The 19414-nt window shown below is 47.9% G+C and overlaps 2 protein-coding genes across 5 annotated transcripts in view; one reads left to right on the top strand and one right to left on the bottom strand.

Moving 5' to 3' along the window:
• Positions 1–15211, top strand: part of SPA17 (sperm autoantigenic protein 17) — a 64635-nt gene extending 49424 nt beyond the window's left edge. For all 3 annotated transcript variants that reach the window (XM_073657377.1, XM_073657379.1, XM_073657378.1), the window contains exons 8-9: positions 6834–7050; positions 14732–15211. In XM_073657377.1, the coding sequence (XP_073513478.1) occupies positions 6834–7034 (201 nt within the window). In that variant the 3' untranslated portion in view covers positions 7035–7050; positions 14732–15211. The remainder of the gene's footprint in view (positions 1–6833; positions 7051–14731) is intronic.
• Positions 15212–15383: 172 nt separating this feature from the next.
• Positions 15384–19414, bottom strand: part of VSIG2 (V-set and immunoglobulin domain containing 2) — a 33250-nt gene continuing 29219 nt past the window's right edge. For both annotated transcript variants that reach the window (XM_073657381.1, XM_073657380.1), the window contains exons 6-7: positions 18261–18408; positions 15384–18137 (exon numbers count right to left, since the gene is read on the bottom strand). In XM_073657381.1, the coding sequence (XP_073513482.1) occupies positions 18008–18137; positions 18261–18408 (278 nt within the window). In that variant the 3' untranslated portion in view covers positions 15384–18007. The remainder of the gene's footprint in view (positions 18138–18260; positions 18409–19414) is intronic.

Below are 19414 nucleotides of genomic sequence, written 5' to 3'. Positions count from 1 at the left end.
TTGCATGAAATGTGAATGTCATGAAGTTTTTGCTGCTGTCGTCGCGTTCAGGTCTATGGGACGTTGCCCCCCCGTTCTTGCAGACCCTCATCGGGGTTATTTTTGCTTTAGGCTTCAGCTGTTTTAAGTGGAATTGATTTAGTTGCTTGTTCTATCGCCGTGTGGGTGGATGGAGCTCGCAACAATTACAATCAGCGGGAGAAGCTGGGCACGGCTCGGTGCAGACCACCCGCTCCTTCCTATGAAGAGGGTCACACAACCTACAGGGGGGGATTCTATAGGATAGAAGATATTGATGATCAGTGGATTTCAGGAGACTTTGTTGTAACCATCTGTCCATATTGCAGAAGTGATAACTCTCATCATTTATCCCATTTTTATCTGCTGGGGGTGATGTACTTACCTGGCCGGAGGGGTAACATTTAATGATTCCTGGTGATTTGGTTGGGTGCGTAGCTTGGATTGATGATTTGTGTGGGGTCCGTGACTTGTAATAGGGAGAATGTGGGACGTTAGCAGAAGATTTGGCTGTAGCTGGTGAGTTTTATGGTTTTGGTGATCTGGTTTTGTTGTATTTGGTACTGCTGTTGGTGATTTGACGGAGGTGTGATATGGTTAGAATAAGACGTTGATTGTATTGGAAAAGATGATGTTCTTTATTACAGAAACTGCTCGTTGTAGATGTCTGATCTGTAGGTGCTAACGAGCTTGGTCCTTTACTGATTCATGAAGATACTACTGATTTGGGTTGGTTTCCATTTAGGCAGCAGATTAATAATGGATTATTAATTATGTGAAAAGTAACGGGATACAGTAAAGAGGTTGAAGGTGACTTCACTAACTGTGGTAATATCAGGAGATGTAGGTGGTAACGACTATAATACTGCCCCTATACACAAGACTGACTACTATAATACTACCTTCTATGTACAAGATTATAACTACTATAATACTGCTCCTATGTACAAGAATATAACTACTATAATACTGCTCCTATGTACAAGAATATAACTACTATAATACTGCCCCCTATGTACAAGAATATAACTACTATAATACTGCTCCCTATGTACAAGAATATAACTCCTATAATACTGCCCCCTATGTACAAGAATATACTATAATACTGCTCCCTATGTACAAGAATATAACTACTATAATACTGCCCCCTATCTACAAGAATATAACTACTATAATACTGCTCCTATGTACAAGAATATAACTACTATAATACTGCTCCTATGTACAAGAATATAACTACTATAATACTGCCCCTATGTACAAGAATATAACTACTATAATACTGCTCCTATGTACAAGAATATAACTACTATAATACTGCCCTATTGTACAAGAATATAACTACTATAATACTGCCCTATTGTACAAGAATATAACTACTATAATACTGCCCCTATGTACAAGAATATAACTACTATAATACTGCTCCTATGTACAAGAATATAACTACTATAATACTGCTCCTATGTACAAGAATATAACTACTATAATACTGCCCCCTATCTACAAGAATATAGCTACTATAATACTGCCCCCTATGTACAAGAATATAACTACTATAATACTGCTCCTATGTACAAGAATATAACTACTATAATACTGCCCCTATGTACAAGAATAGAACTACTATAATACTGCCCCCTATGTACAAGAATATAACCACTATAATACTGCCCCCTATGTACAAGAATATAACCACTATAATACTGCCCCCTATGTACAAGAATATAACTACTATAATACTGCCCCTATGTACAAGAATATAACTACTATAATACTGCCCCTATGTACAAGAATATAACTACTATAATACTGCTCCTATGTACAAGAATATAACTACTATAATACTGCCCCCTATGTACAAGAATATAACTACTATAATACTGCTCCTATGTACAAGAATATAACTACTATAATACTGCCCCCTATGTACAAGAATATAACTACTATAATACTGCTCCTATGTACAAGAATATAACTACTATAATACTGCCCCCTATGTACAAGAATATAACTACTATAATACTGCCCCTATGTACAAGAATATAACTACTATAATACTGCTCCTATGTACAAGAATATAACTACTATAATACTGCTCCCTATGTACAAGAATATAACTACTATAATACTGCTCCAATGTACAAGAATATAACTACTATAATACTGCCCCTGTGTACAAGAATATAACTACTACAATACTGCCCCTGTGTACATGAATATAACTACTATAATACTGCTCCAATGTACAAGAATATAACTACTATAATACTGCCCCTATGTACAAGAATATAACTACTATAATACTGCCCCCTATATACAAGAATATAACTACTATAATACTGCTCCCTATGTACAAGAATATAACTACTATAATACTGCCCCCTATGTACAATAATATAACTACTATAATACTGCTCCCTGTGTACAAGAATATAACTACTATAATACTGCCCCCTATGTACAAGAATATAACTACTATAATACTACCCCCTATGTACAAGAATATAACTACTATAATACTGCCCCCTATGTACAAGAATATAACTACTATAATACTGCCTCCTATATACAAGAATATAACTACTATAATACTGCCCCATATGTACAAGAATATAACTACTATAATACTGCCTCCTATATACAAGAATATAACTACTATAATACTGCCCCCTATGTACAAGAATATAACTACTATAATACTGCCCCATATGTACAAGAATATAACTACTATAACACTGTGAAAGTCATAGGAAACCTTGCAGTAACCTGGTATTCAGCTCACCCATGGACCGAGGATCTCCTCTGCATGGACGGTCTTGTAGTATAGCAAGGAACAATGAAGAGAAAAGGAAGGTACATCCAGCACTGGGTCCTCATAAAAAATTCTTCTTTATTGCAAATCCATAAAAACTCCAGACATAAAGTAATCGCATACGCGTTTCAGACGGTTACGTCCTTAGTCATTGCATGCAATGACTAAGGACGTAACCGTCTGAAACGCGTATGCGATTACTTTGTCTGGAGTTTTTATGGATTTGCAATAAAGAAGAATTTTTTATGAGGACCCAGTGCTGGATGTACCTTCCTTTTCTCTTCTATAATATTGCCCATGTACAGGATATAACCAGTATTATAGTGCTATATATAGTGTTCATCTGTCCGTAGAGCCTCTGTTATATATAGGGGTCCCAGTATATCATCACCTCCCTGTAATTGTCCGGGTACAGGCAGCGTGACGTTTGAGAAGTGAAGGGTCTCCTGCAGGCTGTGATTTTGGTAAATGTTAAGTGTAGCCGCTGAACAGTATAATCAGGACGTATTCATGTGAAATACACAAAATACTTGCAGAGAATTGCGAATTGCTGATGTGAAAGCCGATTCTGTACAAAGAAAATATAATGTGTGTCATTCTTTGGCTTCTGAGCTGTCTAATTACAGCCGGCTCCGCGCTCGCAGCTCCACGCCGAGAACCTTTCAAAGGTTTTGTTTGTGAAATCACATTTGGGATGTAAAGTCACCGGCTAATGAGGAAAAAGACTGTAACATGGAGCAGAGGGGGAGCACCGCCATAATACTGTGTGTTACTGTAGATAGAGGTGCAGGTGGGATCCGGCCGAGAATTCCCAGATTACAGGATATCACAGCTTCAACGTCTTCAGCCGTCTCTTCTCCCAAACCTTCAAAGGCAACCAAACCTCCGAGGTTATAGAGTCGTTCCCAAAAGGTAAAGCTATCACCTATGTAAAGGAGGTAAAGCTATCACCTATGTAAAGGTGCAGATCTGTGGGAGTTTTGACTTCTGAGACCCCCCCCACTGGTGGCTGAGGCCTTCTCTATTCCGATGGGCCCCATCCGCGAGAATTGGTGGGAGTCAAAAGTTAGTCAATAGAGTGGTTGAGCATTGGCCACCACTTTTTTCCAACAGGCCCTGTTTTCGGTATTCGGGGTGTCTGTGAATACATTACCCCCATTCTTGGGATTGGAGTTGATCAATGGAGCCGTAGAGCAATATAAAATGATTAAATATTGGCTGTTATAATGTATCAAGCAGATAACGCACAGAGGAAACCTGTACAGAACGTTCCAGGCATTCACTCCGCCTGGTTGAAACTGGGATTCTGAAATATTTTGGATATTCGGGCAGTCATAAAAAGAAGCAAAATCCAGTAGTAGCGAGGTTTCCTTAACCTGCTGCCTTGAATCTAAGTACAGAACTGAGGCTCAGGTGTGTGTTGGTGCCCCCTCCGAGGGCACATTTCCTGCCAGAACCACCTTAGTTTCACCCTTAGGTTGTGCTCCGACTCTATAGATTCACGTTGGCGCAGTGGTGGGCGTATGGAAGAGATTGTGTCCTGTCCCAAACCTGGAATTCTCCTGGGCTTTTTATTTGCTGTGTATACTCTTCTCAATGGTGAAATAATGGCACCAAGAAGAAAAGTGGTGAATGATGGAGATCATAGGATGGAGACGTCACTGATCTGCAAATGGTGTGAACATATACAAAACCCCTAGATTATCCAGTCCGTAGTCTGATCGTCGTGCAGAAATCCCAGCCGTCACTGAGGTCATAATGGTCGTCTGAGGAAGGTTCTGCCCCTGAATGTATAAATCATCAAGATCCGCTGCTGTCAGCTCCTGTGTAATCACTGACCAATGACGTCCCCGATGTGCTTGATGGAGACAAGTCCAGAGACACTGCAGCTCCTGTGTAATCACCAACCAATGACGTCCCCGATGTACTCAAGAGAGACTAGTCCGGAGATGCTGCAGCTCCTGTGTAATCACCGACCAATGATGTCCCCGATGTGCTCGATGGAGACAAGACCGGAGACTCTGCCTGCCGCCCCTGTGTAATCACCGACCAATGACGTCCCCGATGTGCTTGATGGAGACAAGTCCAGAGACACTGCAGCTCCTGTGTAATCACCAACCAATGACGTCCCCGATGTGCTCGATGGAGAAAAGACCGGGGACGCTACAGCTCCTGTGTAATCACCAACCAATGACGTCCCCGATGTGCTCGATGGAGACAAGACCGGAGACTCTGCCAGCCGCCCCTGTGTAATCACCGACCAATGACGTCCTCGATGTGCTCAATGAAGACAAGTCCGGAGACACTGCAGCTCCTGTGTAATCACTGACCAATGATGTCCCCGATGTGCTCAATGGAGATAAGTCCGGAGACGCTGCCGGCAGCTTCTGTGTGATCACCGACCAATGACGTCCACGATGTGCTCGATGGAGACAAGACCGGAGACTCTGCCAGCCGCCCCTGTGTAATCACCGACCAATGACGTCCTCGATGTGCTCAATGAAGACAAGTCCGGAGACACTGCAGCTCCTGTGTAATCACTGACCAATGACGTCCCCGATGTGCTCAATGGAGATAAGTCCGGAGACGCTGCCGGCAGCTCCTGTGTAATCACCAACCAATGACGTCCCTGATGTGCTCGATGGAGACAAGTCCGGAGACGCTGCCGGCAGCTCCTGTGTAATCACCGACCAATGACGTCCCCGATGTGCTCGATGGAGACAAGACCGGAGACTCTGCCAGCCGCCCCTGTGTAATCACCGACCAATGACGTCCTCGATGTGCTCAATGAAGACAAGTCCGGAGACACTGCAGCTCCTGTGTAATCACTGACCAATGACGTCCCCAATGTGCTCAATGGAGATAAGTCCGGAGATGCTGCCGGCAGCTCCTGTGTGATCACTGACCAATGACGTCCCTGATGTGCTCAATGGAGACAAGTCCGGAGACGCTGCCGGCAGGTCCTGTGTGATCACTGACCAATGACGTCACCGATGTGCTCAAGGGAGACAAGTCCGGAGACTCTGCAGCCATGAGAGCAGGTATAGGCCCGCAGGCGGCTCACAGTAGTGCGAGGAACATGAGGCCTTGGGGTGTTGTTTGGAAAAATGGCTCCTGGAAGACTTTGGAGAAATTGCTGCACTGCTGGTTCCTCCAACAAACCAATGTAACGCCTGAGCTGCTGTGACCGCCTGTGGGGCCTAAGCCTGCTCTCACGGCTGCAGCGTCTCTGGACTTGTCTCCCACAGCGCTCAGAGTCCAGACTGTCTAGAAAGTGTTGTTCCCATTTTCCACATTTGCAGATCAGTGACGTCTCCATAGTTCCACCACTTCTCCTTCGTGGTGCTGCAATTTCAATGTAAAGGAGCGAGGAATAATAGAAGATTCTGACTCTTTTATTGGATTTGACAAATTTAAGGAGAAATCTCATTGGTGACCTCAGGCCACGGCGCGTTTCGTCCCATGGTGGGTCATGTTGGTCTGTCAGAATAGAACATTGTCCATGAAGCTCGGGGTAAGTTTTAGCTGTAGTATTGCGGTGAGTCCCGCCGCCCCCCATGAGAGCAGATAATTCTCGGAGCCTCATTAGGCGGCATGAAACGCGCTGGTCGGGAGTCATTTATAATCTCAGTGCGAGACACACGATGAGGGGTCTTTGATCTATATTACATAACTCATCTAATGTTACTGTGGTCATTAAGCTTCTGTAAAAGCTTTTTGGGGTCTTCTGTTATGCCCCCTCGCATTTCAGAGCTCTTCTTCCATCTCCTGTTGTATTACTCCATCTTGTGTGACTGCTACTTCTCACCTTGTTACAGACCCCCTCCACCATTTATAGGGGGCTATAGGAGGCGTAGACTTGTCGTTACATCTATTTTTTTAGTAACGCTGAGAGTGTCCAGCCGCCATATTGCTCCATCTTGTGCGTGGCGCCTTTGGTGTTATGGCCGCCGATGTCTTTACGACTGAGCCCCCCAGATTCTTTCCTCTCTTACAGAGCGAAGCTCTCAGGAAGCAGGCGGAGGAAGCTCTGGACATCGCCCTGGATGACCCCGACGCGAACGCGGCTGCAGCTAAAATCCAGGCCGGTTTTCGCGGTCACATGACAAGGAAGAAAATGAAAAGTGGCGACAAAGACGTAAAACACAAAGAGGGTAAAGAAGGCACCAGCGCACAGGGGGAGCACGAAGGGGACTAGACCAGGACTGTGTGAGGTCAGTATCTGCAGAGACTATATACTGTAGGTATACAGACATGGCGGACGCCCAGCAGACATGTCTGTGAGTCTAGAGAACGGACGTTAAGTGTTCAGTAGTCACAGCCACGTGTCCAGAATTAGAAAAACCCAGCTGCTTTCATCTAGAAACAGCGCCTCCCCAGGTTGTGTGAGGTACTGCAACTACATTCACTTCACTGGAGCTGAGCTGCAATACCAGACACAACCAGTGCACAGATGTGGCGCTGTTCTTGGAAGAATGCAGCCATGTTTTTCCTTATCCAGGACTCTGCCGTTCAGCCTGGCGCTGCCCCCGGGGCATCATAATGATCTGGATGCATCATTATGAGTCCTGCTGGGCATAGATCTGAAGCTCAGACCAGCAGAAGTGATCGTCTGACCGCCGGAGCCCGGCCCCCCGAGGGCCAGTGACTATGGAGCTTATTGCTTTCAGACCCGGCAGGTCACGGTCAGGCTGTATTGTACATGTCACCGGCCGGGGTTGTGCTTATTCCATCATCTTTATGTCACACGAGTCTATAAACACAGAGATCTGCATCGGTCCGGAGTCCCGGCTGTCTATCAGAGGATTCTCCAAGCCGGACACCATTGTAAGTGCGAGGTCTGAACAGCATTCTGCCTCTAAATGTACGAAGAATGCTCCAAATTACTGACAGCAAGCAGAGATCGTGTCCGGACAAACCCGAGCTGGAGCCAGATGGGGGGCAATGTACCTGCAATGTGGTGCCCCCTTCCCAGTCGCCGCACACCTTCATGCAAACCTGTAACTTAACCAACGTCTCTATCCCCCATAACTGTAAAGTAACGTGAGACCCATAATTGCCCCTCAAATAATCCCTACCACAGACCACAAAATTAACCCAGATCCCAGACAAGACCCTTAAATTATTTTCAAACCTCAGACCAGACCTCTCGTGCACATGATCTAACCTCATATATTAGTGTTCAATCTCAGCTCAGACCCCTAAAACATACAGAACCCAGACCCCTACATATATATGGACCCTGAAGCAGATCCCTACATATACATGGACCCCAGAGCAGACCCCACCCTATATACAGACCCCTACATATATGCGGACCCCAGAGTAGTCCCTCTACATATATACTTACCCCAGAGCAGACCCCTACATATATACGAACCCCAGAGCAGACCCCTACATATATACGGACCCCAGAGCAGACCCCCGCCCTATATACAGACCCCACCCTATATACAGACCCCAGAGCAGACCCCTGCATATATTCAGACCTCTAAAATATGCAGATCCTAGACCAGACATTAACTAAATTTAGACACCAGACCCCTACATATATATGGACCCTGAAGCAGATCCCTACATATACATGGACCCCAGAGCAGACCCCACCCTATATACAGACCCCAGAACAGACCTCTACATGTATACGGACCCCAGAGTAGACCCTCTACATATATACGGACCCCAGTGCAGACCCCTACATATATACGAACCCCAGAGTAGACCCTCTACATATATACGAACCCCAGAGCAGACCCCTACATATATACGGACCCCAGAGTAGACCCTCTACATATATACTTACCCCAGAGCAGACCCCTACATATATATGAACCCCAGAGCAGACCCCTACATATATACGGACCCCAGAGCAGACCCCACCCTATATACAGACCCCAGAGCAGACCCCTACATATATACGGACCCCAGAACAGACCCCTACATATATACGAACCCCAGAGCAGACCCCTACATATATACGGACCCCAGAGCAGACCCCCACCCTATATACAGACCCCAGAACAGACCTCCACATATATACGGACCCCAGAGTAGACCCTCTACATATATACGGACCCCAGAGCAGACCCCTACATATATACGAACCCCAGAGTAGAACCTCTACATATATACGAACCCCAGAGCAGACCCCTACATATATACGGACCCCAGAGTAGACCCTCTACATATATACGGACCCCAGTGCAGACCCCTACATATATACGAACCCCAGAGTAGACCCTCTACATATATACGAACCCCAGAGCAGACCCCTACATATATACGGACCCCAGAGTAGACCCTCTACATATATACTTACCCCAGAGCAGACCCCTACATATATATGAACCCCAGAGCAGACCCCTACATATATACGAACCCCAGAGCAGACCCCCACCCTATATACAGACCCCAGAGCAGACCCCTACATATATACGGACCCCAGAACAGACCCCTACATATATACGAACCCCAGAGCAGACCCCACCCTATATACAGACCCCAGAGCAGACCCCTACATATATTCAGACCTCTAAAATATGCAGATCCTAGACCAGACATTAACTAAATTCAGACACCAGACCCCTACATACTGTATATTCAGACACCAGACCCCTACATACTGTATACTTAAACCCCAGAGCAGACCCCTACATATATACGGACCCCAGAGCAGACCCCTACATACTGTATATTCAGACACCAAACCCCTACATACTGTATACTTAAACCCCATAGCAGACCCCTACATATATACGGACCCCAGACCAGACCCCTACATACTGTATATTCAGACACCAGACCCCTACATACTGTATACTTAAACCCCATAGCAGACCCCTACACATATACGGACCCCAGACCACACCCCTACATACTGTATATTCAGACCCCAGACCAGACCCCTAAAGTTGTACATTTTTGTGTATATACGACGAGTGCTCCAATACTTGCGCCTCTTCTCCTTATAAGGGTATCAGCGGCTCCGCCCCCTGTTAGCTCCACCCCCTTTTCAAAAGTTACTAAGAGTGTAAAGTTGTATAGTTTGTGTACATACGGCTAGTGCTGCGATACTTGCGCCTCGTCTCCTTCCATTCTTATAATGTGATACAATGTGACGGTTCCACCTAATATGATCCGCACTGTAATAGCGGATGATCGGCCGCGCTGTCACCGGAGCTGCCGCTTCTCTCGCGGCTTCGGCGTCCTAGTTTTGTGCAGATTCTAACGAGGTCATTAATTATCGTGGAATTTCTGCTCTTCCCAAGTGATTGGAAATTCCACTTCCAAATTTAGGTTCTCCCTTAGCAACATCATCTAATTACTTTGTTTCCACGCAGGTTGTTATTCCTCAGAGCGCACATACGCCTGACATTCCCGCTCGGGAGCAGCGACCTGGTATCATCTGCTGCAATAACACCCGCTGTACATTATACGCCCCTCCTGTACATTATAAGAGTATTATAAGGCTATGTGCGCACATTCAGGATTTGAATGCAGAAATTTCTGCAGCGTTTCTGCATCTCTTGGCAGGAAAAACGCTGCGGAAAAAACGCTGCGGAAAAAACGTGCCGCAATTTTTTATGTGTTTTTAATATGGTTTTCTGGATGCGTTTTTGGACATTAATGAATGCTTTTTGGGGCTAAATAAAGATATTTGAAAAAAAAAAAAAAAAACTTGGGACATTTCTTCAACCCTTGGATTACCATCAAACCTGGGGTGAGTATATTGATTAATTTAAATGATTAAATAATGTGTCTGTTGTATTTCAAATAAAGTATTTTACTCTGTGTATGTGTTTATTTAACTCTTTACTTTAATTGGCTTTTAGTAATGAAAGGGTATGATTAACACCTTGTCATCATCAAACAAAAGGGGCTAGGTGTCAACTAGTCCCATACACCCAATCTCATTAACATTTCCATTCAAGTCATTTCTGGGGCAGCTGGGAGCTGCTATTTTTAGCCTAGGAAGGTGCCATTAGGCAAACATGTTCCCTGGCCATTAATAACAGCTCATAGCTGGTTTGTTAGCCGCTACGTCCCCACGATCAGCACTCAGCAGCGCTTTGGACGCAGCGTATTTTCGCTGCATTCAAAACGCTGTGTTCTAATGCCGCACTTTTATGTCAATACACACCGATCCACCGCATCTGATGACATTTCAATCGGTCAAAATCTGCACCGGAGACTAGCGTGTCCGCTACAGAAATTGACATGCTGCGGGTGAGTTTGGGTACATGGCCACGATCAGGAACCGCTGCAGGTTTGACGCTGCGTGTTTATACAGCGTCAAACCCACAGCGTCCGGATGTTACAGCATAGTGGATGGGATCTCTAGAAATCCCATGTCCACTATGCGTGCATCTGAGGCTGCAGATCACCTGCGGACACTGACATGCGGCACGTCTTTCAGGACAGCAGTAAGTCAAATTCTCTTGTTGAGTTGCTAGTCTCCACAACAGAAATTTGACCACAAGAATGTATAGAATGCGGTAAATCCGCACGGTTAAGTGAACACATGTGGATTTACCTGCGTTCAATAGTACGCAAAAATATGCTGCATCCAAAGCGCTGCTATGTCCGGATCGTGGGCACATAGCCTAAAAAAAGTTGAAAAAACAATGGCGTGGGCTCCCGCGTCATTTTTATAACCAGCAGAGGGAAAGCCAACTGCTGAGAGCTGATATTAGTAGCTGGGGAAGGGGCCATTAGCCAAAAATGTTCCCTGGCTATTAATAACAGCTCACAGTTGTTTGCTTAGCCTTTACTGGCTAGATTACAGGGGGACCCCAGAAAAAAATTGATATAAAAATATAAAATCTAACCAGAAAAGGCTAAACAGACAGCTGTGGGCTGATATTAATAGCCAGGGAAGGGGCCATGAATACTAGCCCCCTCCGCGGCTAATAATATCACCCCTCAGCAGTCCCAGAAATGGTGCATCCATAAGATGCGCCAAATCTGGCGCCTAGCCTCCGCCTTCCCACTGCCGTGTAGTGGTGGCAAGTGGGGTAAAGGGGTTGGGTTTCATGTCAGCCTTGTATTGGTGGCTGACATGAAGCCCAGGTTAGTAATGGAGAGGCGTCTATAAGACACCCCCATTACTAGCCTTGTAGTTAAGTTTTCGACGCTTTTCCAATGAAGACACGGCCAGAATAAAGTATTTTATTGAAATAAATTTCCGCACAGTTTTAATAATTTTTTTTATTGTTCTCTCAATCCCTGATGCCCTCGTCTCCTGAAAAAAAAGCAAAAATAAAAAACAACCAAATCCCTCACCTGTCCGCCGTCGATCCGGGTCACTTCTACAGCAGGGACATCAGCAATCCCTGATGGGACTGCTATAGAAGACAGCACTATACACTAACAGGAGTGTAAAATCACTCCTGTCAGTGTTCATGGCTGTGCTGCAGGATGAGGTCAGGTGAGTTCATCAGCTGATCAGCTCTGGTGACCTCATACTGCATCAGTGGTCCGTGGAAACATTCGTGAGATTGTTCCCACGCAGCACCGGTGCCGTAAAGTGAGGTCCTGGAGCTCGTCAGCTGATCTTTAGCTGATGAACTCACGTGACCTCAGACGGCAGCAGCGATGTACACTGCCGGGAGCGAGCTCGCTCCCGTCAGTGTACCGCTGGCCACGGGATGATCGCGTCGCCAGGGGACATAAGGAGGACGGCGGGACACCGGGGGACGCCAGACAGGTGAAGATAAACGTGTTTTTTTTTTATTTTAAACAGATTTTTACTTTTTTTTTTCTTTTTCACCGCTCACAGCCCCAGCCTGGCTGAGGAGACGATAACAGCGGGAGCGGCGGTCGGATGATGGGAGAAGTAGTCTTCTTCCTCGGCCCGGGTACCATCCTTTGAGCGTTTTTGCGCTGCAGAAACGCTACAAAGAATGGAGATGCTGCTTATTTTAATGCAATGACAATCCTGAGTGGAAAATTCCACATCATGTGCTCAGCACATCAGGATTGCCATTGCATTAGCTGGCAGACAGATTACCTAGCGTTTTTTGGTGCATTTCCACGCAGAAAAAAAAGCTGCAAAAATGCATCAAAAACGCTCAGTGTGCACTTAACCTAAACCAGCAAGGAAGTCCCTGGTCACATAATAGTGCGAGACTACAGGACGTAGAAATCTATTCAGCGTCATTAGAAGAGACGAGTAACGTAAAAGTGAATATTGGCATCTCGACAGGTTCAGAGCTCTGCGCTGATTAATGTCTTCATACATCAACTAGAGGTCAAGGATCCTTTACATCACTTTTTGGGAATTTGGAGCTCTGTATTAGAAAAAGAAACATACAGCCTGACTGCTACCACCACTAGAGAGAGCTCTCTGTATACAGAGATACATGATAAGATCCTGTCTGTAGCCACCACTATGGGGAGCTCTCTGTATACAGAGATACATGATAAGATCCAGTCTGTAGCCACCACTAGGGGGAGCTCCCTGTATACAGAGATACATGATAAGATCCTGTCTGCAGCCACCACTAGGGGGAGCTCCCTGTATACAGAGATACATGATAAGATCCTGTCTGCAGTCACCACTAGAGAGAGCTCTCTGTATACAGAGATACATGATAAGATCCTGTCTGCAGTCACCACTAGGGGGAGCTCCCTGTATACAGAGATACATGATAAGATCCTGTCTGCAGTCACCACTAGAGAGAGCTCTCTGTATACAGAGATACATGATAAGATCCTGTCTGCAGTCACCACTAGGGGGAGCTCCCTGTATACAGAGATACATGATAAGATCCTGTCTGCAGCCCCCACTAGGGGGAGCTCCCTGTATACAGAGATACATGATAAGATCCTGTCTGCAGCCACCACTAGGGGGAGCTCCCTGTATACAGAGATACATGATAAGATCCTGTCTGCAGTCACCACTAGAGAGAGCTCTCTGTATACAGAGATACATGATAAGATTCTGTCTGCAGCCACCACTAGAGGGAGCTCCCTGTATACAGAGATACATGATAAGATCCTGTCTGCAGCCCCCACTAGGGGGAGCTCCCTGTATACAGAGATACATGATAAGATTCTGTCTGCAGCCACCACTATGGGGAGCTCTCTGTATACAGAGATACATGATAAGATCCAGTCTGCAGCTACCACTAGGGGGAGCTCCCTGTATACAGAGATACATGATAAGATCCTGTCTGCAGTCACCACTAGGGGGAGCTCCCTGTATACAGAGATACATGATAAGATCCTGTCTGCAGCCACCACTAGGGGGAGCTCCCTGTATACAGAGATACATGATAAGATCCTGTCTGCAGCCACCACTAGGGGGAGCTCCCTGTATACAGAGATACATGATAAGATTCTGTCTGCAGCCACCACTAGGGGGAGCTCCCAGTATACAGAGATACATGATAAGATTCTGTCTGCAGTCACCACTAGGGGGAGCTCCCTGTATACAGAGATACATGATAAGATTCTGTCTGCAGTCACCACTAGGGGGAGCTCCCTGTATACAGAGATACATGATAAGATTCTGTCTGCAGCCACCACTAGGGGGAGCTCCCTGTATACAGAGACACATGATAAGATTGTGTCTGCAGCCGCCACTAGGGGGAGCTCACTGTATACAGAGATACATGATAAGATCCTGTCTGCAGCCTCCACTAGGGGGAGCTCCCTGTATACAGAAATACAGCAAACTTTATATATACACAACACAACATTGAAAATACAGCACCAAGAAGGAAAGTTGTGAAATTCTGAATAGCTACTATAATAATAACTAGGATTTTTGCTGTGGGGACCCTGTTATCTCTAGTTTTGGTGGTCTTTTTATGGGGATGACCGTTCTTTCTATCTAAACTCTTTAAAGGAATTCATTACTTTCCATTAATTGTTTTTTTTTTACATTTGTAGATGATCTGATTAAGACACAACTTGGGCCACAAGCAAGAACTATCTGTGCAGCGAGGTGAACCTTTGACCACCGACTAGGTGACCTCCTGTAAGCCCCTCTCCCCCGAGGAGCTGCTGCCCCCCTCTGGTCACTGGAGATTGTGTATGTTGCTTCCCGTTTACGTTTCTTGAGTTCTTTTCATCTTGATTTTACTTCTCACAAAGAAAACATAAAATTCCGTCCCTGTTGGTGGTGGCATGGTGCGCCCCGTGCTCGTCGCTCCTGACTCGTGGCCGTGTTTGCATGCTCCTACAACACACAATGTCCCTTTATTGATGAATCTTCTTCCGTTTTCCTTCAAGCTGCAATAAAGAAACAAACACCCCCTCCCCATCGCTGTGTGACCCCCCGCTCGATAATCATGTATTTTGTTATTTTGTTTTCTCAACTTTAAAGAAAAAAAAAAATTAGAATAAAATCTAAAATGGTGTCATCCTTTACTACTCGTGTCATACGGCATGCCATGTGGATGCAGCTCCGGCTGTGAATGGAGCATAGTCCACTCAGAGTTCTGCAAGAAGTAATATATAATAACAGTAGAACTGTGGATGCAGCTCTGGGTGTGAGTGGAGTATAGGACATAATGTAAAGTAGAATAAAGACTGAGGACGATTCCGGGAACTTCTTATTTTTATTTGCTTGCTTGAGGAGGGTGGGGAGCAGTGATACAGCATATTAGGTATAGATTATATGATACATGGCGTCTGGATCCACCATCACCCCTCACAATAAAGCTGATCGCACAGTGCGGAGCAAGCGCAAAAAGAAACTGCAGCCGCTCTTCACCTTTTAATCGTCTGGGAGAAGTGGAGGGACCCGGCCCGGACCTCGATTATCTTACATATTCCTTGGAGGGCAGGAAAGTCACATACGCTGGGTGAGGCTGTGGCTGAGGAGGAGGCGCTGTGGTTATAGCCGGGGTGGAGGCGTTGTGGCTATGGAGGAGGCACGGTGGTTGTGGCCAGGGTGGAGGCGCTGTGGTTATGGCTGGGGTTGAGGCGTTGTGGTTATGGAGGAGGCGCTGTGGTTGTATGTGGCTGTGGTGGAGGCCGCACTGGGGTGAAGGTGCTGTGGTTGTGGCCAGGGTGGAGCCGCTGTGGTTGTGGCCATGGAGGAGGCGCCGTGGTTGTGGCCGGGGTGGAGGCGCCGTGGTTGTGGCCGGGGTGGAGGCACCGTGGTTGTGGCCGTGGAGGAGGCGCGGCGGTTGTGGCTGGGGTGCAGGCGCCGTGGTTGTGGCTGTGGAGGAGGCACGGTGATTGTGGCCGGGGTGGAGGCGCCGTGATTGTGGCTGTGGAGGAGGCACGGTGGTTGTGGCCGGGGTGGAGGCGCCGTGGTTGTGGCTGTGGAGGAGGCACGGTGGTTGTGACGGTGGAGGAGGCGCCGTGGTTGTGGCCGGGGTGGAGGCACCGTGGTTGTGGTCGGGGTGGAGGCGCCGTGGTTGTGGCTGTGGAGGAGGCACGGTGATTGTGGCCGGGGTGGAGGCGCCGTGGTTGTGGAGGAGGCACGGTGGTTGTGGCTAGGGTGGAGGCGCTGTGGCCGTGGAAGAGGCGCCGTGGTTGTGGCCGGGGTGGAGGCGCCGTGGTTGTGGCCGGGGTGGAGGCGCCGTGGTTGTGGCTGTGGAGGAGGCGCCGTGGTTGTGGCTGTGGAGGAGGCACGGTGGTTGTGGCCAGGGTGTAGGCGTTGTGGCCGGGGTGGAGGCGCCGTGGTTGTGGGCGGGGTGGAGGCGCCGTGGTTGTGGCCGTGGAGGAGGCGCCGTGGTTGTGGCCGTGGAGGAGGGGCCGTGGCTGTGGCTGGGGTGAAGGCGCTGTGGTTGTGCCTGTAGCAGGCGCTGTGGTTATGGTCGGGGTGGAGGCGCCGTGGTTGTGGCTGTGGAGGAGGCACGGTGATTGTGGCCGGGGTGGAGGCACCGTGGTTGTGGTCGGGGTGGAGGCGCCGTGGTTGTGGCTGTGGAGGAGGCACGGTGATTGTGGCCGGGGTGGAGGCGCCGTGGTTGTGGTTGTGGAGGAGGCACGGTGGTTGTGGCTAGGGTGGAGGCGCTGTGGCCGTGGAAGAGGCGCCGTGGTTGTGGCCGGGGTGGAGGCGCCGTGGTTGTGGCCGTGGAGGAGGCGCCGTGGTTGTGGCCGTGGAGGAGGCGCCGTGGTTGTGGCCGTGGAGGAGGCGCCGTGGTTGTGGCCGGGGTGGAGGCGCCGTGGTGGTGGCCGTGGAGGAGGCGCCGTGGTGGTGGCCGTGGAGGAGGCGCCGTGGTGGTGGCCGTGGAGGAGGCGCCGTGGTTGTGGCCGTGGAGGAGGCGCCGTGGTTGAGGCCGTGGAGGACGCGCGGTGGTTGTGGCTGTGGAGGAGGCGCCGTGGTTGTGGCTGTGGAGGAGGCGCCGTAGCTGTGGCCGGGGCGAAGGCGCTGTGGTTGTGCCTGTAGGAGGCGCTGTGGTTGTGGTATCGGGGCTGTACAGGGAGCACAGTGAATGAGACGGTGACACTGTGGTTGTGAGTTGGACATTGGCTGTGTATGTGGCACTGACTGTAGGGGGCACTGTGCCAAAAGCGCTGTGGAGAAGGCACTACTTTGGATGTGGAGGGGGCGGTGTGGCTGTGGTACTGCGGTTGTCGCACCCTTGCATTGGTGCTGTAGCTGTGGCACTGTGACGTTGGAGGGAGCATTGTGGTTGTGCTACTGTGACTGTTGTGGAGGCACTATGGCTGTGGATGTGGTGGGTCATTGTGGCTGTGGAGGGGGCGCAGTGACTGTGATGTGAATGTTCTAGTTGTGATGGGGACAGAGTAGTTGACATTAGGGACCTCCCCAAGTCTGGCTCATATGTTCATAAGGTGCTTCATGATCAGATCATGAGTTGAAGGGGGCACTTACTTTTGCCATTTCTGCCTCTGCTCGGTCAGATTTTGGGTGCAATGATCATTTCCTTTCCTCCTTTTCAGCAGCCTCATCTCACAGATTATCCGGAGAGTAGGAGTATAATGGAGATGTGTCCAGTGATTGTGAGCTCTGTGGGCGAATCAGCCGCAATGTAAATGAGAAGACACAATGTAACCACGTCCGTGTTCTCATACGCAGCAGTGTGTACAGGGCCTATCTGCGACCCACGGGGCAGAGCTGCACAAAGTGCGATCGTCTGGTCTGGAGGGGTTAACGCATCGCCATCTTTGTACAGCAGGTTCTGGGGATGAATCTCCGGTTCTGTCCGATTTCTGCACGTTTCCTCGTCCTCTCACATCACTTCTACGTTACACGACCCGCACCCGGTTCTCGCTTCCGTCTCGGGATCCTCGGGAATTCTGCGAGCTCCTCGGCCCCCTCTGCTCGTCCGTCGGCCCCCTCTGCTCGTCACTCATCATTGGAGAAACCGCGTCTTCCCTGGGGGGAATAAAAAGGAGGAACCGTATCACACCGCACCCGGAAAACACATATGTCCCCAAGACACAGAAGAGCAGGGGGCGCCAGATGTGACCCCGGCACGACGCCGTCACTAATACAAACCTGATCTCATTTCCGGGGTGATCAGGATTTTTGCTCTTTTGCTTTTTCTTCCTGTAACAGAGCAAATAAAACAGAATGGCAGCGATCAGGATCAGCGCCAGGAGAACCCCGATCACAGCGCCCGCCACCGCCCCGGCTGCACCAAAGCCTGCAAAATACAACGACAGAGAAGATAATGAGCTGCAGAACTTACTACTGCCCAGGAGAAGTGGTACTGTGCAGTGTATATATACAGAAGTGGTACTGTGCAGTGTATATACACAGGAGGAGTGGTACTGTGCAGTGTATATACACAGGAGGAGTGGTACTGTGCAGTGTATATACAGGACAGGAGGAGTGGTACTGTGCAGTGTATATATACAGGACAGGAGGAGTGGTACTGTGCAGTGTATATATACAGGAGAAGCGGTACTGTGTAGTGTATATATACAGGAGTAGTGGTACTGTGCAGTGTATATATACAGGAGAAGTGGTACTGTGCAGTGTATATATACAGGAGTAGTGGTACTGTGCAGTGTATATATACAGGACAGGAGGAGTGGTACTGTGCAGTGTATATATACAGGACAGGAGGAGTGGTACTGTGCAGTGTATATATACAGGAGAAGCGGTACTGTGTAGTGTATATATACAGGAGTAGTGGTACTGTGCAGTGTATATATACAGGAGAAGTGGTACTGTGCAGTGTATATACACAGGAGGAGTGGTACTGTGCAGTGTATACAGGAGGAGTGGTACTGTGCAGTGTATATATACAGGACAGGAGGAGTTGTACTGTGCAGTGTATATATACAGGACAGGAGAAGTGGTACTGTGCAGTGTATATACAGGAGGAGTGGTACTGTGTAGTGTATATATACTGGACAGGAGAAGTGGTACTGTGCAGTGTATATACAGGAGGAGTGGTACTGTGCAGTGTATATATACAGGAGTAGTGGTACTGTGCAGTGTATATATACAGGACAGGAGGAGTGGTACTGTGCAGTGTATATATACAGGACAGGAGGAGTGGTACTGTGCAGTGTATATATACAGGAGAAGCGGTACTGTGTAGTGTATATATACAGGAGTAGTGGTACTGTGCAGTGTATATATACAGGAGAAGTGGTACTGTGCAGTGTATATACACAGGAGGAGTGGTACTGTGCAGTGTA

This window comes from Phyllobates terribilis, unplaced genomic scaffold (genome assembly GCF_046119375.1).
Source record: "Phyllobates terribilis strain yellow unplaced genomic scaffold, ASM4611937v1 Scaffold_12__6_contigs__length_324123572, whole genome shotgun sequence".
NCBI lineage: Eukaryota > Metazoa > Chordata > Amphibia > Anura > Dendrobatidae > Phyllobates > Phyllobates terribilis.
This window is presented reverse-complemented; position numbering and strand designations above follow the sequence as displayed.